This window comes from Crocodylus porosus, unplaced genomic scaffold (genome assembly GCF_001723895.1).
Source record: "Crocodylus porosus isolate Cpor-Errol unplaced genomic scaffold, CroPor_comp1, whole genome shotgun sequence".
NCBI lineage: Eukaryota > Metazoa > Chordata > Crocodylia > Crocodylidae > Crocodylus > Crocodylus porosus.
The window spans coordinates 77,332,607-77,354,770 of record NW_017728949.1 but is presented as its reverse complement, the minus strand read 5'-3'; the positions used below and the strand labels follow the sequence as shown (position 1 = coordinate 77,354,770).

Sequence of the window (22,164 nt, the reverse complement as noted above, 5' to 3'; positions counted from 1 at the left end):
AACCTTAGACTGGGTTTTGCCATTTTTGAACCAGTTTATGTGTACCACATTTCTGTTCTGTTATTGGTATAGACTGGTTTTGTGTGCTGAACTTCTGCTTTGTTAAAAGTATAGACTGGTTTCTAATCACTTCTAATGGTAAAAGTGTAATGTCTGTACCTGGCCCTTGAGTTTACACTTACAAAAGGGCTAGTGCACAATGGATTACACTGGCACATAACATACACATGACTGAATCTAACATGTAGCCAATCTCTCTGTTTTCAGGATTGACTTCTTCAGGCCAGAGAGATGGTAAATCCGAACACATCCAACATTGGAACCAGAAGGATGAAAATTCAGGTGTGTAATAAATACAATATTCATCCCAAATTCTATAACATCCAATAGTAACTTAAATTCTATCACTTCTAATATTTGCAGATGTTCAAAATAGGGACATAAATTTAAAACTTCTACTATAGCTATGAAAGAAAATAGTAAGCGTTAGTTTTAGAATTCTTGGACAAACTTTTCAACTGGGTACCTGAAGTTATGGTCCTATACACAGGTGACTAGATCAGTGGAAGTGTTCAGCACTCAGAAATGCCAAAGACAATGAGAGACAACAGTCATGCAAAAATGAAGCCACTTTCTGGTACATCCCTAAATATGACATTAGGGACTGAAGCAATTTATAATCTTTAATCAGAATTTTGACTTGCACATGGAGTAACTTCATTTTATAGTTTGAGAATGTGCAACAATGGTATAGACATGAGAGACAAATATAGTTAAAGTTTTATTTTACATAATTTTCAGTTGGCATGAGAATTATGAACAAAATGGAAATGTGCTTTTTCAGACACTTTCTTGGAATATGTACTGTTATTTCTAAGAGCACTGCAATTAAACATGAATTTAAGAACACATTTGCTGATAAAAAGTCAGCTACCAGACCCAGTGCTGCAAGTCAGTTCTGAAAAATACCAAAAACTCTATTAAGACTAGCTTGGCACAGCTCCAGCTTAACTTTGCCATCTAGAAGTTTCCTTTGTTTCACCTGGTAGAGTGACTGCCAACAAATATTTTTTTCTTTCTGCAAGAAATGTGCAGCACGCACATGCTTTTACCACTAAATGAAGAATTCTGATAATTGGTTAAGTCCACTGTAGTCTGTTTTGGTTTTGTTTTAAATACTGCAAACTGTTTGCAAATCTTTTCACTAAAGAACTGGCAGATGTCACGAAGTTCATGCAACTTCTCATATGTTCCTACACGATTATGAAATGAAGGGTGCCAGTGATTTTTTTTTTCAAACCAAAATGTTCTTCTTACTGGTTTCCATTAGTGCACAGAAAGTTTAGCCCTTAGAATCACAAGGAAAACCGCATCAAAGCAACACAACTGCTAGGACTGATGCAAGCAATGGAACATTGACTGTCCTCCTGCTGCCATGCGACATCCTCCATGCATGCATTACTGCAAACACTGCATTTGTGTGATTGGTTGGTATTTCTACATTGCAGATCATCCCTTCGCAGCAAGAGACACATTCCTGTTAATGAAAAGGAGATTGTTAGGTGGAAGCGGTTATAGCAGAGGTATACCAGAAGAATATAAGCTTTCAACTGATTGCAAGGGCTATTACTAAACAAGCTAATCACTTCTATCTGATAGCCTGTGATCTGAGTTGGTAGATGTAGTATATCAATTACAGCACCTGCTCCAAATTCAGGCACTACAGTGTTCATGCAGCTCAAATTATTATGCAGTGTAATTAATGGACATCTGTCATCATGATCAGATGAGAAGTAACCATGTTAGCCATGTCAGACAAATTTCCCAGCCTATCAGAAAGTAGGTAAAGCTTTCCCTCATATCTTCTCTCCTGATCATTAAGTATAAACATACTTTTGAATGTTTGCTAGTTCCACATTTTTAAATGAATGTAAGTCTGTATAAAGGCATTCTCTGTTCACATTTGTCTTTTAAGATTTATGCAATCTGGTCTCAAATTTTGTGCCTTGTATTTACATTTAGTAAATAAAAGGTCACCAAATTTGTACCAGAGAAAAACTGATAATGTTTGCTGTCCAAGTAGTACATATGGGGAATCTTTGCAGCTAACAGGATGCTTTTAACTGGAATATCTGGAAATGTTGAGCATTCAAACATACCATTCAGGACAGTGAGACAGATAAGTGCATAGAGATTACCTATTATCACAATGGCATCTGCATAGTGTAATAAGATCCAATAGCCTACTTTGCAACATAAAATGTAACAGTAGAGAGCCTGGCACTCATAAAGACCATATACTGCCCAGAGTATATCAACATTCACTGACATCAATGCAAAACTTTTCAGATCAAAGGTATCATATGTGTGTCCTTTCATATTCAACATACAGATTGTCAGCTATCTTAAGAGGTCTGAAATCTTAGGCAGTAAAAGATTTTTTATTTGCTCACCTATCACACCTGAATGCAAACCTTGCAGGCATTTGGAAACTGTTACCTTGAACATGGTCTCCAGCATATGTTCCTTACTCTTTCTTTCCCCTTTGAACCCCTCTTTTTTCCTCCTCAGCTCCATGTTTAAACACGTTTCTATCCCTTGCCATTGTTAAGGCATAGTTTCTTTCCATTTACACTGGCCTATCAGCGGAGCAGTGCACTTTTGGCATGGCTGCAGAGAAGTGCTCTGTTCTTTCCAATACACAATCCACTTTCTGTCTAGGAATAAACCTGTTGACTGAAAATAGTCAAATGTGGCTGCTAACCACATATCAAAGCCACAAAACTTCCTTTATAAAGGAAAGTGCTGCTTCTTACAAGAAAAGGAATGACCAAGTTGGAATCTGAATTCTGATCCTCTGTAATAAGGGTGGGCAAGTATTTGAGCTGAAGGGCCACTTAAGAAGTTTTGGTGAGCTATAGAGGGCGGGGGGGGGGAAGGGGGAGGCTGGGGAGATGCCAACTACACTTACCTGGCCCCGGGCCTACTTACCCCATTATCACCAGTGGAGGCATTGGATGGAGCTCCAGGTCCAGTGGCGGTGGCAGAGACACTGGCAGTGGCAGCTGGAAGGAGCCACCGCCATGGGGGACTGCCAGAAAGCCAAGTCCAGCTGCCACACTGCCCCTGCCCTGCCTGGCCCAATTGCCACAGGATCAGCTACACTGCAGAAGCTACATTTTGTTCATCACTTGTTCAATAAACTTGAACATTTAAGTTATCACTTGTTCATTAAACAAAATCCCTTGCATTATGCCCCAAAATTAGGCCTCATCTGAAGAAGCCATGGTTCCACCTGGTACCATGGAATGGGAGTGCTGAACTTTCCTCACTCCAAGAACGTACCAATCCTGAAAACTAAAGTTTACCTTCTCCAGCAGCTATGTACATACTTCATTCCAGAAGTGTAGTTGAAGTGAAGTCTAGCAACAGAGGTGCAGCAGCAGGAAGTTCAGTGCAGGCTGCACAAGCTTGCTTGGAACTTGGAGCAAGCCTTGGCAGTTTAAGCCCATGTCACTGCACATACAAAGCTATCAGCATGTAACCTGGACAGGGTACATCTAGATAAGTTGCAATCACATCTCTGGACTGCAGTGCAGACAAACCCGTAGAAAAGTAAAAAATTCTAGCTTATTCTGCAGTTTTGATTTTCATTATTTAAACCTAAGACAGTCTCATTTGACACACCCCATTCTCTTCATCCAGAGTTTTATCTGATAATGAATGAGGTCTGAATAGGATCTTTATTTAGAAAGCCATACATTTTCCTTCATTAGAAAAACTGATTCTTACCGTATAGCCAGTGTCTCTGTGATGGCGACAGCCAACAAAGTGGCATTCATCTCTGGTAGCACATTTCTTAGTGACCGATGTGCTTTTTCCATAGCTTGTGAAGAGATGAACTGTTAAACAGTACTGTGTATCTAGAGAAATACATCCGAGTCAGGTTTATTCCATGAAATGCAAATTGCCTTACATATTTGAGAAACTTGACAAGATATGCCCACACAGAAAAAATAGTAATGTGCCAGTTTAGGGAGGTAAGGTGGCTTAACATATTGCAAACATTTTTCAATTTAGTTTAGTTTATCTATAACTAAAACATAAATACAGTGGCCACTTGGCCTTTCTTCTTGAGCCAAATGTTTAAATGTCCACTCAAGTTTGCACTGTCATGTTTCTCTTCCTTACTCTTTCTTTCCCCTTTGAACCCCTCTTTTTTCCTCCTCAGCTCCATGTTTAAACACATCCTTCATCCAAATCTCTTTCTTTGACTCCTCCATCTTATCTTTGTCCCCTGCTCACAGCCCTTCTATCCAATGTTCTTTCCTCCTTCCTCCACTCTGAAGAGTGGTTTCCATTTTCTATTTTGTATCTCCATAATTTTCTCTTACAAGTGTGATCTTTGGTCATTGCAGGCAGCGTTGCTTACTCTCAAATGTTTCTGTGCTACTAGAAGATGCTCCAATTTGAAGTCTTCCAGTTGAGTGACCACATATAAAATACAGTATTTAATGCTCATATATGTAAAAGATGTCCCAAGTTTGCAAACTGCCAGCTTAGTATTATGTTTGGCTTTTCAAATTTCATAGATTTCATAGACATTAGGGCTGGAAGGGACCTCGGGAGATCATCGCTAAGTAAAGTCATCATCCTTACATGGCAACTGTGAAACAAATCTGAACTATATTTGGAAGTAGCTGTTACATTAACTTTGTGAAAGACACCAGGCTTAAAGTTAGCAAGACATTAAGCTTTAAACATAAAAATGAATTAAGAAATTGACTCTTAGATCTAGTAGTGGAACACTTTGGTGAGTGCAAACTGTTTTCAAGTTAAGTACCAAACTAAATGGCCAAATTGAAAAGAAATGCAAACAAGATTAGCATGATACAGGAATTTGTTTAAAGCTATAAAAGCAACCTAGTGAAACATGTTTATGTTTCTTCATAGGAACAAAAAACAGGTTTGGAAAATGAGAAATGTATTCATGACATATTACACTGATCTGATTTAAAACTACAGAAAAGGAAGATAAAATTAAATTGAAGTATCGGACAGGACTGTCTTTTGAGTGTTTATTTGGAATGTACAAAAAGCTCAATTTGATGCATAAGTGCAACTCCTGTAGTTTCCACTCAGTCCATGTCACCACCATGGCCTCCACATATGAAAAACAGGTTATGCTTTAAGAGTAAGATACTTATTTACACTTCCCTAAAATCTTCAAGCCAACAAATGTGGAATTCAGGTTAGCAAACTTCCAGTTACACCCACTGTGGCAAACAGCTTGGCATTCGCATGATACGTAAGATTTTTTCCACAGAAGGGTTTGCTTTCATGGGCAATAAGCAGGGAAGCAGGAGAGGGTGGAGTAAGATGCAATTTCAAAGTTTTGAGGGGTGTCATCTGGGGAGTCTATTATTATTTCGTATGCTGTGTGTTGTTTGTCTTTTATTTTAAGCTGCCCTGAGCCTTTGTAGATGGGCCAGGATATAAATCTAAAATAAATAAAATAATACACATTCAATTAGACATTAAATATAAGCATAAGAGGTTTTCAGTGTGACTTGCATTGTTTCTTAGCATAATCAACCGCTCATCTTAAGAGAAAATCATAAGACTCGCTCTTACTAATAATATCCATAGGGCATCAGTGAGCTGGTAAGTTAATCCTATTTAACTAGATGTCTGTGAGATGGTTGAGTGAGGAAAAAACAAAACTAAATACCCTGAAGAATCTCCCTAACACAAACACACTTACTTTTAGGGCACCATTTGTCTTCAGCCCATCTGTTACAGTTGTAATTGTCAACTGCATCGTCACATGTAAAGCACTTAAAGCTGTTTGGAAATGGAGTAGCTTTAAAAATATTAAAATATGGTAAGTTTTTAAATATAAAAAATGTAAACATCAACCAACAAATGCTTTGATTTAGCTACATTTGTTAACCAAAATACTTATATAGACATGGGGGGGTGTATGTATGTATGTGTATGTCTAAGTACACACACACACACACACACACACACACAGATATTGAGTGGGGGGGGGGAGAAGAACAGACTCCTGAACAAATAAATACTAGTTTGTAAACTTCATAAAAGGTTTTACAATATACCTTAAATTCCAGATACTTGTTAGCCTTTTCTATCTCTCTAACAACTAAAACACAATTAAAGTGGAGGAAAGTGGGGGGCTGGGGGAAGAGGGAGGGAGAGCGACTGTATCCCTGCACATACATGCCTATTAAGTATGTGCAACAGATATCTGGAAGTGTCTGTGCACATGTACATATATAGTTATTCAAACAAATAAGTAGCTTTTGTTTCATTAGCTGAGGCAACAAATGCTTTAAAGCTCCAAATCCCAGTCCTCCATTTTAAACAATTCCTTACAAGGGATAAGAAAAGCTGCTTTCAAATTCAGTTTTATATACTTACTGAAATATAGTTAAACAAACTTTTGGCAGCTCTGTATCTAACTTCTCACCTGAGATACAGAACTATCTTGACTGCTTTATTCCTTTTTATCACAAGGGTCTTATCCAATTGGATGAATAGAAAGGGTAACAAAGTGCAAGGTAAAAAGCAGACATGATATCATTATTGTCATTCACAGTTCCTATTTAATTACTTTCATTTTGTACCAACTTTAAAAGCACACAACACACTTCAGTTCCCTCTACTGCCTGAAAAAACAGCCAGGTAACACACAGGACATTCTAGGCCAGATTACTGACTAGAAGTATTCTGCATAATTTACCTTGTAAAATGTCCTGGTAATGGTACAATAAATGCATCCAAAAATCTAAAAAACTGAGCAGTTTGGATTGCCATATCTTAAATCTGTCTCTATATTCATTTAATTTATACTGCAGTCATATGAACTAGCCAAATGTTTTGTTTTAAAATTTATAGGCAATCCCTTACGCCTTGAGGGAGCCACTTTACAAGCCCCTGAAAAGAGCATATTGAACTGAAAATGCTGATAGCTAAAATACTAACTTTTGTTCACACACACAAGAAAACCACCGCTGGCTACTTACGGTCTAGTGGAGGTCTCACATTATAGAAGTTGATGTTCTTGGCTAGAGTCCAATTCGCAGAGAGGACAAAGATCTGAAGGAAAGCTACAGCCAACGTGTGACAGAATAACAGCATAGCGACTTGTTATCGTACAAGGAAATCTAAAACTCTTTTGCCTAGAAAACAAAGACACACTATTGGGGAGGAACCATAAGAACTGAGAAGGCAGAGAAATAAATATCTCCTGTAAACTTTATTTGGAAATTCAAGGCTCATATTGGTCTTAAATCCAGGAAGATTTAGTGGAAGTAAGCATAGTCCACTCACAATGATGAGCCATTCAAAGCTGAGCAGCTACTGCCTTCTACTGGGCAGGATCTTGTACAAGATAGCTAGATTTCTACAGTAAAATGAACTAGATTGTGCTCACTTCAGTACTTTGGGATTTGTTCTCCCAGGTAATGTCAGTCTAAAAATTTGGTTATAAGTGCTAATGAAAAAAACCCCCCATTTTTACACTCTGCTTGTAATGTGAGTTGACATGATTAAAATAATTTTAGATCAGGCTAAAGGAATGTCAAGTGTAATTTCAAGGGTCATTTCAATCAGCAATGTAAAATCTGAAATCAAAGAGCCAGACCCCAAATCTGCATAGCTCTGCTGACTGCAGTGCAGCTATGCCAATCTCTGCACCAGTGCAGATACTGGGCTGATTTGCCATAGCTTGTTTTTCATAAACACGCCTGTGACTGGAGAGACAGCATCTAAAACCATCAATATTTATCATTTGTATAAAAGAACTGTATCAATCTGAAGTAGAAGCCAAAGCAGGCTGTCAACATACCACAGACTGGAGCAAGAACCAGAAGAAGAAGATTTTGATTTTCCTGTACCACGGCGCACTCAGAACTTCGCCTATCGCAGGATGACCTGGCTTTCAAAGGGACTCTGCTAACCACTTTGTGATATGCATTCAGCCCTCAGCTCACACTTTTCAGAACACTGCATGCATCAGTGACAGACCTTGTGTGAAAATCCACCCATCCCCTGGATTTGCATATGTAAGTCCTGGTGTTAACTGAAATAATGTCAATTTTCTTTCTATGTAAAAACAAGGACACATTGGGGGGGGAGGGGGGGGACCGTAAACAATTCTTGCAGTTATTTTTTTAATCCTCTCCTAGTAAAATCTGTCATCTTAATCAATAGGAATGAACTGTGGAGGACTCCAGACTCCGTGGGACTTGGTCACATTCTAAGGCCACCCTTAACAGGGACACAACACGCAAATACGCAGAACTCTGAAGGCAAGGTAGGCCCAGATCAGCCAGAAGAGATGTCATAACCTGACTACCCTGGGTACGGGACCTCACGTGCTATCAAGCACTGAAGTTACATGATGACACTCAGAAGATTCCTGTGGAAGGGAGATGAGCTTTCGTATTTAGGGTTTTTTTCTTCTTGCTCTTGTGTTTCATGTACTTCAAGGAGACTCTTGACCAGCAACCAAGTGGAGGCAGACAATTTTGTACACTGGAAGTTTCCAGCTGCGTATCACTTAGGTCTTATGAATCATGTTTATTTTAAATCCGTGGTTTTTAACCTGCAGTCCATGGACCCCTGGGAGCCTGAAGACTATGTCTAAGGGGTTCACAAAAGATGAGCATGCTAAATCAAAAGTATGTTAATACCCACACTTACAATCTAAAGGGGTCCGCACCTCCATTCGAAATTTCCAAAGGGGTCTGCACCTTCATGCAAAATTGCTTAGGGGTTTGCAAATGAGAAAAGGTTGAAAACCACTGCTTGAGAGGATACCCGAGATACCTGGTTTTGTAAATCACTCCCAGTGTGCTTCCATGACTGTTTTCTGTAGGTCTCCCTCATCCTCCAGCCCCAGGACCTCACAATAGGGTCAAGGAAAGAATCTGAAAGCAAACAATGGCTGTGATCATTATCAATCCATATCTGAGCTGCTATCCCCTCAGGACAGAATGTTTTTTTTGCTATTGATAATAAAGGGGGGGGGTGCACCTTGGGCTCAATAATGTATTTATTAAAATTATCTGACCATGAACTGTTGAGGGCCATGCTAATATTGATGCGCAGAGCTCCTGCTATGCCTAGAGCCACCTGCCACCAATCTCACAGGAAGGTTTTATTTCTGAAAGGAAGCACAGAACCAACAGTGTCATTCCAGCAGAACAAGTTTCCTTCCTAGTAAAAGACCTGCACAACAACTTTCCCGATTCCATCTAATGAAACTCTAAATCAAATTTTAAGGGCTGTTTATGTCAGATGAATACCTGGCTCTTCATCTGTAATCTTATTTATCAAACTTTCCAGTGATCCTGTGATTTAAGATAGAGGAGCTAATCAGCAGCAAGATAACCTCTCCAGAGAAAAAAAGGAATGCCAGCTTCCAAGACAGGTTAACAATAAAATTCGGACTAACCTGCTCCCCAAGCCACAAATCAGATCGTATTGCACAACATTGCTGTGAGGCAATGTTATGATATGGTGATATTCAAAGACCCCGAAGGTGATTTCATGACCCTGTGAAACTCCACAAGAGAGATCTGCACAACATGGGATAATCCCATAGCAATCAGGATAAGCATGACAAAAACAAACAGATAAAATGGTGACTATGACAACTCACCAATGACCCAATACTTTCTCTAACATACTTTATCCTACCCTTCCTTTTCTTCCTAACACTAATGATTTATATCAGTGATACTCTACCTTTTTGACCAGTGGACCAGATAGGCAGTGCCTGATTTATTTGCAGGCTGGATCTGGATGGTGCTCCTGATTTGGTACCTAGGGCAATTGCAGTGGGACCCATCCGGCCATGTGGAGCAGCATGGCCCAGCTCTAATCCAGCCACGGAGAAGGAATGGGGCATGAGGGATGTGGTCCAGCTCCAACCTGCTGTGCAGGGCTTCGGGTTTGGAAATTTTGGAATTTGGTCTGCGGGGGGTGACAGTATTGAATGCAACTGCTCTCCTGCTGCCAAATTTCCCAACCTGTGGGGAGCCCCATGGGTTAGATTCCAAGCCACCATGGACCTCATTTGGCCCATAGGCCAAAGGTGAACATCCCTGGTTTATATCAACACTTGCTCAGAGAGATAATAATCCCAATAAAATCTCTGTATACTCTAGAATTTCCTTCTTATTTTCAAGCTACTGTACAAACAAGTTCCTATAGTAGATGCTCTGCTTCCCTGCAGTGCTCTTTTTGTTCTGCTAATTACAAGTCACTTTTCTGATTCGTTTCCTCAGTATTTGCTACTGGATTAACAGATTATCTCTGTGTCAAGATGGAATGTTTTCAATTGCTCTCCTCCAAGAAAGGAGAGAGGAGAGATGAGTTTCTTCTTTGTTTCATTGACAAATATCCCACCCCCAAAAACCCACCCACACCACAGTTTTCAGCTCAAATTGAGACACTGCATAATATTACAGTTGTACATTAAAGCTAGGTACAGACATTTGGGAGGTTAAATCAGGTTCAAAATGGTAACCCAGTTTAGATTTAGCTCATCCCAGGTGCCACCTTCCACATACACACCCAGTTTCAGTGACCAGCATCAGTCCAAACTTGTAACAGAACAGAAGTTCCATGCATACACACCTGTCTAAAAAATTGCAGAACCCAGTTTAAGATGAACCTGGATCTATGTAATATCAGGCTCATTTTATTTAGATCAAACAGATAGGAGTGTACCAATAAAGATTTTCTTGGCCAATACCGATAGCTGATTATTCACCCAGCATATTGGCCAATACTGATCCAATAACTGATTTATAGAAATGCAGCAGGGCAGCATGGAGAGCAGCTCCCTGCAGACAAGTATGTGGAGGGGAAGGAGCATGGGGGAGGGAAGTGGTGTGGGAGGGAGCGAGGCAGGGGCAGAGGCAAAGGCAGGGCCTGGGGGCTCAGCCAGGGTGGTGAAAGGGACCCTGGGTGGGGGCAGGAAGCAGGGCAGAGTCACGGGCAGCTTGTCCAGGGGATCAGTGTCCCAGCACTTTAAAATGGTGGCAGAGGGATGTGAACTAAAACTCAGTGAATGAGCTTTAATTCAAGTGCCACTGCCACCATTTTTAAGCACAGGACACATTTAACCGGAGTTGAGTGGGGCAAGGGCAGATGCAGCTGATCACTGTGGGGTCAGGGCTCTCCACCCGTGCTACCTTTGCCTTGGGAGCCCTGTGCTGGCCACACATCCCCTGCCCATGTGGCAGTGGCAGGCACAACTCACCGCCCACACTGCTGCCAGGCAGGCAAGGGGTACACAGCTGGCGCAGGGTTCCCAAGAGAAAGGCAGCAAAGTGGAAAGCCCCGAGGCTACAACAGGCAGCCCGCATCCACCACACACACAAGTCTGGAGGAGGCACATGCCCCCCCCATGCCTCACCTGGGGGGTCCACACAGTAGTGGGGAGCTGCCCCCCTCCTGCCTGGATGAGCCACCCACAGCTCCCTGTTCCCCACCACAGCATCAGGTCCCATTCACTGCCCTGGCTGGGCAGCACCCCCAGCCTCAGCCTCTTTCCTACTCCTTCCCTCACCATGGAGGCCCCAATCTGCACTCCCCATGCCCTTTCCCTCCCCCACACCCCCTTCCCAGGCTTACCTGCAGATTGCTGCTCTCCATGCTACCATGCACTTGACATCCAGGGCCCCAGCCAGAAAGCATATTATATTTATCAGTTAACATTATCAGCTAAACCAAAAAAAGCCGATAGCCAATAATCTTAATTTTCTTTTCTTTGGTACCAATCCGATTCGGCACTGATATATTGGTGCACCTCTGCAAACCAGTACATGAAACTGCTGTCCGCTTTCCCAGGGAAAACCCACCCCCTGGCCCCAGCGTCAGGGCTGCTCTTTTCAATTCCACCTTCTCCCGCACTGGGCTATTTTTTGCCTCCCCAGCCCCTTATTCCTCCCCAACCAGTGCTCTCAACCCCCATCCCACAAGCCCCAATGCCTCTTCTGTCCCCCACGCCCCTTCCCCTCCACTACTTATCTGCAGGGAGCTGCTCTCCACACTGCCTGCTGCATTCCTGTAAATCAGTTATCAGATCGGTATTGGCCAATATGCCAGGTGAATAATCAGTTATCAGTATAAGCCAAGAAAATCTTTATTGGTATACTCCTACCTGTTTGATCTAAATCAAACGAGTCTGATACTGGGTGCATTCCCCACCAAGCAAGCAAGTCCTGGTGGGGGTTTTGCTGGTGGGGGAGACCTCACCCTACCCATGGGTCAGACCTACTCCCCACCCTTCATGGGTTGTACCTGGCCCCCCTACCCCACCCAGAGGTCATGCCTGCTCTCCCTACCCCTCGTGGGTTGTGTCTGCACCACCTACCCATTGTGGGTCATGCCCCCCATCCAACCCATGGGTCATGCCTCCCCCATCTCCTGGCGGACTCCTGATCCTTTCCAGCCTGATGGACCTCCAGCTCCCTGGCTAGCCACCCCGCCTCCTGATTTATCTGATATCAAGCAGCCATTTTGAATTGGTTTAACCTTCCCTTTAATCCCCTAAATGTTGGTACTTAGCCTAACAAAGCCAACTGCCCCAGTACAAAAGCTACAGGTGTACTACCTACCTTGGGAGTAAACTTAAATTCAATACCAAATTTTAATTCAATTCCAAAAAATCAATGGAAATGTAAGACAAGAGGACAGAACCTTGTGTATAAGCCTCCACTTCAACCTCTGCAACTCTTGAAAGTGAAGCAGCACTTTGTATTTTTACTGTTAAGCCCTCTTTGAATGTTTGCTTCAAAACTGGAGGCCAGGCTCTTAAGCGACCTGAGCACTTGCCAGAGCAACTCTAATTAAAACACCTGTAGCATGTCATGTATTCAGCATCCCATGCTTCAAAATGGCAGTGGAGATGTTTTAACTAAAGCACATTCAAATAGTTTTAGTCAAAGCTCCCCTGCTGCTTATTTGAAATGTGAGGACACTGAATACATATGAAGCTGAGTCTGCTGGAGCACTCTAATTAAAACCTATAAATTGGCACGTGTATAGGTTAATGGGTAAAAAAAGGGAAATTCAGATTCTGCAGATTCTAACGTCAGTCATGCAGAAAAGCTTCACACCAAGCTTGGAGAAGAAATTTTTCTAGTTCTTTGCAGGGCTACTTATTTTTAAGATGTTTTCACCAGTGTTCTTCAGGTTTCAAATGATGGGCATCAAAGCAGTGGCACAACTAGGATGGGGTGCCTGGAGTAGACACCCTGGGTGCCAACTTGGGGATTGGGGAGCAAAAAAAAATTGTTTAAGGCTGGAACCAAAAGTCACCACTGCACACGTGTGGCAGCTACTCAGGGGTCAGCCTCATTGTTAAGTCACTGCCTCAAAGACAAGGAGAGGGAACAACAGCATCTTAACCACCACAATGCTACTGCTGTGGGATAGACACTGAGGGTGTATCTACCAGATGCAATGCAGTCCCATGCAGAGATAACTACGCCAGCTCCAAACCAGCTTCTGGGTCAACACAGAACAGTGTAGTATAATGAACAGATGAAGGGATGCATCAAGCACCTATATTTCTTAAAGTCCTACAGCCAGCTCAGGTATCTCAACCTGGGCTGTATTCTTCCAGGTCAACATAGTCTTAGATGTACATTTCCTACTGATGTTAATGGGAATCACAAGACATGGGCTTCATCCTGCACCAACTGAAGCCCATGCCAAAGCTTCCATTCACTATCTCAGTGGAGTCTTTTTATCTCAGTGTAGCAGTTTGAACATTTTGGTGGGACTTCAATAAACACAGCCTTTTGGGGCCCCTAAACACCAACAATCTCCCTCCATTTTCCCATGAAATAAATCATTCTGCAACTCAAATGCCACAAAAGTGAATTACTTTTAACCTGTCAAGCCAGTTTTAAATCAAACAATCATGTGCCTGAATATACTTCTGGCAGCTATACTAGCAGCCTATTGTTTTATACCAGTTCTATGTGAAGGCGACATAGTGAACCATTTCAATGCACACCAGTTTTAAGATTTATCTCCTTCATTGGCTTTAGTTTGTACTGGCAAGTTGGGAAACATTTGCTTTTATAGAAAGAATGGTCTCTGAGGTAACTTGATCTAATGCACCTGGACAGCAAGTAAAAAGCACAAATACACCTATGCAGTTCTCTACAAATTCAAGATTTCTTTCCTCCAGTTCTCATCGTTTCACTCCAGGTTACTATGATAAACAGGACACCTTATGAAATAGAAATACAGGAAGCCAATAAACCTGACAATCGATGCCAGCTGAAGATCTGCTAGGGAGAGTGTTAATTTAGGCCAATGTGGAACAGAACACAAAATAAACTTTGGGTTCTTGACAGAATCACCTTGTTTGCATAGCTGTCTCTTGGGCAACTTTCTCTTGAACACGAATATCTTAGATGCCCAAAAAAGTGCTTTAACATAGCACATGCAGGCAGAAACATCATCAGACATGTTCTCTTCATAGGTTCTACTCTGTGGTGCACCTTGCTACATAATGTCCTGCTACTGTAAAAGTAACCATAACTTAGCTTTAATCACGGAAAACTGAGAACAACCTGACATTTAAAAAAAAACCAAACAAACAACTTGCATTTAGTTATTTTTACACCAATGATGTATTTTACAACATATAAATGGAAGTACACAATGCAATTATTTGTGCAGACTGAAAGGAAGGAGGGAAGGAATGTTTGTTATACAGGCAGTTTGCAACCAATAAACTAAGACATATACTTCAAGAAAAGCCTCAGAAAGTTAATGGATGAAGCATTAGTTTTAAAAAAATGCTTTATTTTGTTGCAAGATAAAGTTGTAGATTCTTGTCCAATATAACCTACCTAATTTTCAAAGAATTGCTTCTTTAGGACACACAGGGAGATCCTACAAGACTTTAAATCAGTGGTGCTTAACTTTTTTGCCTTATGGGCCAGATGGACAGTACCCAATCCATCTGCGAGCCAGATCTAGCCAGTGGGGCCAATCCAGTCATACTGGAGGGGAGGAAAGGAGGCATTGACTGGCCCAGATCCAGTTGCATGTTGGGGACAGGATGTGGCCTGACCCTGACCCAGCAGCACAGGGCCTGGGAGTGTGATAGCAGGGGAGGGTTGGCAGTTAACACTTGCTGCCAAATTTCCCAACTTGTGGGGGAGCTCTATGGGCTGAAGGGCATGGCTTTCCATGCCTAGGTTTAAGCACCCCTGTTTTAAACTGTTTTCATCATGTGCAGTCAGCATGGTTTTTACATTAGCAATTCAGGTCTTCTCTACTCTGTATAACAGACTTAATATCAGGACAAATGCAAATAACTTACTAAACAAGAGGGAAATTTTTTCAGGTGCTTTCAGATACTGTTTAGCGCCTCTGAATTCTTTTGTGGCTGTTTGTTAACACTTCTAACTCACATGCTTTGAAACACATGAGAGAAAAGTGATCTCCAATAAGATTCAACATGGAAACTTATAATTTGTGTCTGGCACTCATATATACTCCCTTCCACACTTCAGAAAAAGCAAAATCCACATTCCTGATAGCTGGAAGAAAAGCAACATTTGGGCCTTATTTCTCCTTCTTAAAGAAAAATAAAAGGCACACCCATTCTTTTTCCTCTGGAAATAATCTTTAATAAGTTTTTGTATCAATTACAATTAACCCCATTTCAGAACGTGGAGACAATATAAAAGGGGAAATCAGTGAGACAACCTACTTCTCCCCTAGAAAAGCTTAAATATGCACACACAATTGTCTCACTGATTCTCCTTTTATATTTATATATCTACAGAAAGTGTTTTTAAACATCAAATGAGTGATGCAAGAATTTAGGCCTGCAAGAAAAATGATAATGTGCTTTCACTCTACTACTTGTTACATTGCAAGGTCTGGGTTCTGTTGTGGTTTTCGAGAATCTAGTGTGATTCTGGCTGAGAGTCACTGAGAAGGTCAGGGAGATGTGCACCTTATAGACTAACCTAAGTATATATAAATTATAAGCTTTTGTGGGCTGACGTTCACTTTATCAGCTGCCGTGAACAGATGTGCTCATAGTTGTATAAGAATCGCTGTCCTAACCTATTAATGTCCACTAATATATCTCCCCAAAACTTACTGTAACTTTCCAAACCCCTGACCACTTCAGAAAGCTGTCTCATTCACACTTCCTTCCAACCCCCTCTAAATCTATCCTCTCCAAAAGGTGTGAAATTGGCTTGGCCAAGACCAGAGATGGCCATGAGCTTCAGTCCTGGGCATCTAACATCTTTTTTTCCCTCTTTATTTAAAGCAACATCATGAATTTAAAATCTCTTTTTACCACTCCTCCAGGGCTGGAAACAGAAGCGTTGTTATCACAAGGGAAGGTGTTACTAACAATAACTAAATGCTTTGGCTCCCTTGTGGAAAGTCAAAAAGAAAGGATTTATCCATCCCATTTTTTACATTGTGTACATATATTCATATTGAGACATATAGTAGGGCTGTGTGAAGCTTCAGTCCCTGATTCAATTTGGCAGAGATTCAGCCTGATTCGGTGGCCAAATCTCCAAATCCAAATTGAATCAGGAGACCCTTTAATCTCTCAGAATCAAATCGGAACCCTCTGAATCAATTTGGAGAGATTCAAAAAGATTCGGTAATTCGGACATAGACAGCTTTAAATGTTTTTTCTACATACCTTGAGGTACCAGCGCAGCTTGTGAATGTTGCGATGCTAGGGCACATGGAGTATCCCACAGGAGTGCAGACCCAGAAGTGGGCCAAAAAAACCACTTCCATTCCACTTCCGGGTCCACTGCAGAGCATGCTGCTCCCCTACCCCCCGTTTGGCGACTGGTGCCTCCTGGGTCCCCTCCCCCCTCCCCCAGTGTGCTCTCAAGGTATGTAGAAAACACATTAAAGCTGTGTCTATGGATGAATCAGCATCGAATCTTCAGATTCAGCCAAATCAAATCAGGGACAGTGATCTGAATCAATGAATCAAATCACTTTCCCTGATTCTGGCTAAATCCACACAAGCCCGCTTCACACATCCCTAACAAATAGATTTATCCTGTTACCTATAAAAACATTTTAACACTTTCACTTTTTTATATTTGTCATTGAAAGGAAAATTAGCTCATACAGCTTATTTACCTATTTTGACATGGATGCCACTATATAAATTCAAAGTATGATTATCCATTTATAGATACTAGGGTAAGAAGTGACCTCAAAGGATCATCAAGTCTGACTCCCTGCCAGTGACAGGAAAAAGTGCTGGGGTCATGTGACCCCAGCCAGATGCTTGTTTAGTCTTAAAGCTTAGCACTTTAAACCACTGATGGCTAATAATTGTCCTGAAAGCTTTCATAGATAAGACCTTCTTTAGTTTAATAGCATTACACATTTTTATAGATACTTTAAGTAACTAAACATTTTAGGGTGAATTCTGGCCATACTGAAGTCAAGGGGATTTTTGTTTTGTCTTTGGTGGGGCAGATCACCCTAGATCAGGGGTGCTCAACCATGTGGGCCTGTGGATCAAATGAGTGGTGCACAGCCCAAGTGCAGCCCAGATTGGATCTTGGAACCTGGCTCTGCTTCCTGTCCCATGCACAAGGACTGGACCTTGGGGGTCCACCACTGCCCCTTCCCACCCCCTGAATGCCTGGTTTGGACCCAGAGGGCCTGGTGCCACCCCTTCATGCCCTCTTCCCATCAGGATTGGGTCCCAGGGGCCTGGAACCACCCCCTCCCAGCCCTCCACACCAGAACTGGGCTCTGAGGCCTATCGCTGCCCTGGCCCAGGCCTAAGTGCTGGGCTCAGGGCTCCCCATGGGTCCAGAGATTTGAGAACAGGGGAGTACTACCATTGCTCCCTCACTGCCAAGTATCTGGATTCATGGGGAACCCCATGGGCCAGAAGACATGGCACTATGGGCCAGAGGTTGAGCATCTCTGACCTAGATTATTACTAATTGAGCATAAGACCCTGATGAGCTAGACAAATATTGATTATTGACAACATTCTTAGGTGGAGATGCTGAGGCAGAGACAGGTTAGGTGAGGTGAGGCAGTAAGTCAAGCCAAAACCAGAATTTAGAACACCAGACTTTCAGTCTTTTGCTCCAATTATCAAACCAGACTCCATGGTTTTATATCACAGATTCATAGAATCCTAGAAAATTAAGATTGGAAGGGACCTCAGGAGGTCATCTAATCCAACCCTCTTCTCAAAGCAGGAGCAGCCCCAAGTAGATCATCCAAGCCAAGGATTTGTCTACCTGGATCTTAAAGACCTCCAAGGACAGAGTTTCCACAATCTCTCTGGGTAACTGGTTCATGTTTTACTACCCTCCTAGTGAGAAAGTTTTTCCTAATATCTAACCTTTGCTGCAACTTGAAACCACTTTGTGTCCACCTGGCCTCGAACATTCGGTCATATGCAGCCTTGGCCTGGATGGCTGATGATCTTTGCCCTACCATCTCCTTCAGGTCTTCCTAGTAGATGTTTGCTCCTGGAGTGGTCTCCCACAATTTCTCCTGCCACAACTTTGAATATTCTATCAGTGGGGGGATCCAACCACTTGGGGTCCCTCGGCAGTGTGTGGTCCATCTAGTGGTCATCCATGGGGCTCCACCTCCCCTACACCCCAACCTTACACCAAGCCTTGGCGGATCACTGTGTTTTTCTGGCTGCACTCCTGACACCATTGTGGCCCCAGTTACATCGGTCTGGGTAGCCCTCTCTCGTCTGAGGTATTAGCTCTCAAAGGGTGACCCGCTTGAAGAATCCCGGATTGCCCATGATGTTTAACTTGGGTCACAGGACCGACTCCCCTTCCTCCAGGGCATGAAGCTTGACCTGGGTCCCAAGCGAAGATAGGGCTCAAAAGAGCTCTGCTACCATTATCCCTCCTGCATCACCTGGTCCTGCTCCTCAACCCCTCCAAAAAGGGGAAACACAAAGACCAACCAAAAAAAACCCACTATTGTTTTGAGGGATCTGCGCGGTCCCCTCCCGGGTCCTTCCGCCGGGGTACCGGTACCTGACTTTCTAAGGGTCTGTCAGGGGCTAAGACCTACGTGTAGCCAGGGTAGCCTGTGGTCTCTCGCCTGGGTTGTCTCCCCCTTTACTCAACCTTCTATGGATTATAGCCCCACTCCTTGTTTCTCCCATTAGTAGCGTCCCTCTTTGGGTGCCTTGCAGCACCTCCGGGGAAGCCTGGCCACTTCTCACACCCAGGGTCAGCACCCCGTCTCTCATGACCTCGCTTTGCCGCCCTCCATGCTGTCCCTGTCTGGTGTCTTCTGGAGAGAGCGTCTCTTCTGCCTCCCCAGTGCCCTCGACAATCCCACCTGTTATGGCATAGAGAGCCACGTCTGGCTCTCTGGTCCTTCCATTGCTGGTACCGGCGTCAGGGTCTCCTTTGAGCTCCATGTTCCCTCTGCTGCTGTCGCTGGTGTCAGGAGCAGCTTCTAACTCCTTGCTCCCTCTGCTGCTGTCGCTGGTGTCAGGAGCAGCTTCTAACTCCTTGCTCCCTCTGCTGCTGTTGCTGAAGTAAGGAGCCACTTCTGGCTCCCTGCTCCCTCTGCTGCTGCTGCCGGCATAAGGAGCAGCCTCTACAAGCTTTCTTCCCTGAAGGGACTCCCAGGAGGCACCCAGTGTTGTTGCCTTCACCAGCTCTGGTCTCCCTTCTTCTCCACATTCACTGGTGGTTTGTTTTATTCCCGCCGGCTGGTAACTGCCGATGATGTCACCAGCCGGTCTCAGCTGTATAAAAGCATGGCTCATGATACGCACGGGTTTCTTCTCTTGGGTTTCTTCTCTTGTTTCAGCTGTGTCATGGGTCGTGCTGCAGGTGAGTACTTTCCTTGTTTATTTTCCATTTCCATTTTTTTTTTCTTGGGGAGTTCTCATCCCAGTGAGTCCCCATTTGTAACGTGGGGTTCTTTCTCCCACTCTCCCCCGGGACACACTGCTCCTTGTTCTGTCATCTGCCATCACTTAGAACACTCTAGCTCCATCCTCTTTCAAACCCCCTTCAGGCAGGTGAAGGCTGCTATTAAATCCCCTCTCAGTTTTCTCCAGGCTAAATAAACCCAGTTACCACAGCGCCTCCTCAGAAAGCATGTGCCCAAGTCCCCTCACCATCTCAACTGCCCTCCACTGGACTCTCCAATTTGTCTACATTGTTTCTGTAGTGGGAGGCCCAAAACTGGACACAGTACTCCAGATATGGCCTCACCAGTGCTGAATAAAAGGAAATCACCTCCCTTGATCTGCTGGCAGTACTTCTACCAGTGTAGCCCCGTATGCCATTAGCCTGCTTGGCATCCAGGGCACAGTGTTGGCTTATATTCAGCTTACTGTTCACTGTAACCGCCAGGTCCTTTTTCATCAGCCAGTCAGTCCTCAGCCTGTACTGGTGCACGGGACTGTTCCATTCTAAGTGCATGACTTTGCACTTCTCCTTATTGAACCCCATGAGATTTCATTTGGCCCAATGCTTCAATTTGTGTAAGTCTGTCTGAACCCTAACTCTACCCTCCAGCATATCTACTACTCCTCCCTGCTTGGTGTCATCTGCAAACTTGCTGATGATGTACTCTATACCATGATGCTTTACGTTTCTTTACACACCTTAGAGTTATTTCTTTGCTATCCCATTATTCTCATATTTCTCAAACACTTACAGAGGGGTAGGCAAAATACGGCCTGCAGGCCAGATCTGGCCCACCAGGCCATCTTATCTGGCCTACAGGGCCCCTAAAAATTTAGAAAATTAATACTTATTTGCCCCAGGCTGCTTGTCAAAGATTACAGGGCAGCGGCAGTAGGACCCAAGGGGAGTCAGTGGCAGGACCCAGCAGCCACAGCAACAAGGCCCACCCTGCCTAGCACAGGCTTCTGGCCTGGGACCCTGGGGCTGTTCCCACCTCCTTCCACTGGAGAGGGAAATGCAGATAAGAAGGTAGAGAGAGGCAAGGGAGGACCACAAGTGACTGCCCTAGTCCTCACGGCTGGATCAGGCCAGCTCTGCAGTCCTGGTGCTGCATCTGGGAACAGTGGTGGCAGGCAGGAAAGCGGGGAAATGAAGACAGCAGGTGGCAGGGAATGGCAGCAAGCAGTCATGTAGGAGTGCAGCAACTGCTGGGCAGGAGTGCGGGGCCTGTGCGGGTGCCCTGAGGCCAGAGCGGGTGCAGGCCCAGAGCAAGGTGGCAGGAGTGCAGGGCCCAGGCTAGAAGGAACACTGATGGGGGCTCTGCCTTCCACAGGGGGGCTGTGGGCAAACCCTCCCCCTCCACACATGCCACAACCGTTCCTAACCACCCTCCCCCACCCACTCACAGCCCCCCACATGAACCCCATAACCACCCACACTCCACATAGCCACACCCATGTACTCCCCCACCCCACATACACACACACCCATAACCCCCACACCTATCTATCCTCCCACAAATCACACATACACACCCACACCCTCCCCCATAGCCCACATACACACAGCCCCCCCACAAACCTATATCCACACACCCATTCCCCCCACACAATATACAAGAGTAAGACTTCATTTTAAACTATTATACAATCACCTCTATGTATACTATGCAAACATGTAAATCAGGGGAAAAAAATGTAAATCAAATTAATGAATGTTGTAGTAGATGTTTGATTTTAGAAAATAAGTTGGTATTTTTCTAATGGGGGGGTTCCAAAATGGCAAACCCCCTTGCTGAAAGGAGTACTTCCAGGGGACAAGGGGAGGAACTTCTAGTGGCAAAAGTCACGGGTTAGGGGGTGGGACTTCCAGTCCCAAGATGGTGACCAGGGTGCAGGGCACATTGCGGCCTTTGACAGCTTGCCAAAACTCAGTAAGCAGCCCTCCACCTGAAATAACTGCCCGCCCCTACACTAGGTAAAAGAAAAATATGGTCTAGGAGAACTTTTATAGTGCTCACAATTGACACCATAAATAATTCCCTCATTATGATGGACTAAGAATACGTCATTTATAGCCAGTATCATTCATTTTTTAATATAGTTTAACACTGCATCTTCCACAAATATCAAACCAAACTGTTCTATTTTAGAACATATATTTAAGGGTA

The 22,164-nt window shown here is 43.5% G+C and overlaps 1 protein-coding gene across 3 annotated transcripts in view; it reads right to left on the bottom strand.

The window, feature by feature from the left end:
• Positions 1–669: 669 nt before the first annotated feature.
• The window catches only part of LYPD6B (LY6/PLAUR domain containing 6B), a 130,410-nt gene continuing 108,915 nt past the window's right edge, over positions 670–22,164 (bottom strand). For 2 of the 3 annotated variants that reach the window (XM_019554394.1, XM_019554393.1), the window contains exons 2-6: positions 8,857–8,957; positions 7,050–7,205; positions 5,765–5,863; positions 3,793–3,923; positions 670–1,537 (exon numbers count right to left, since the gene is read on the bottom strand). In XM_019554394.1, coding sequence (XP_019409939.1) covers positions 1,373–1,537; positions 3,793–3,923; positions 5,765–5,863; positions 7,050–7,164 — 510 coding nt within the window. In that variant the 5' untranslated portion in view covers positions 7,165–7,205; positions 8,857–8,957 and the 3' untranslated portion in view covers positions 670–1,372. Of the gene's footprint in view, positions 1,538–3,792; positions 3,924–5,764; positions 5,864–7,049; positions 7,206–8,856; positions 8,958–9,100; positions 9,194–9,335; positions 9,744–22,164 lie in introns of those variants that run through there. The other variant, XM_019554392.1, reaches the window with a different exon arrangement.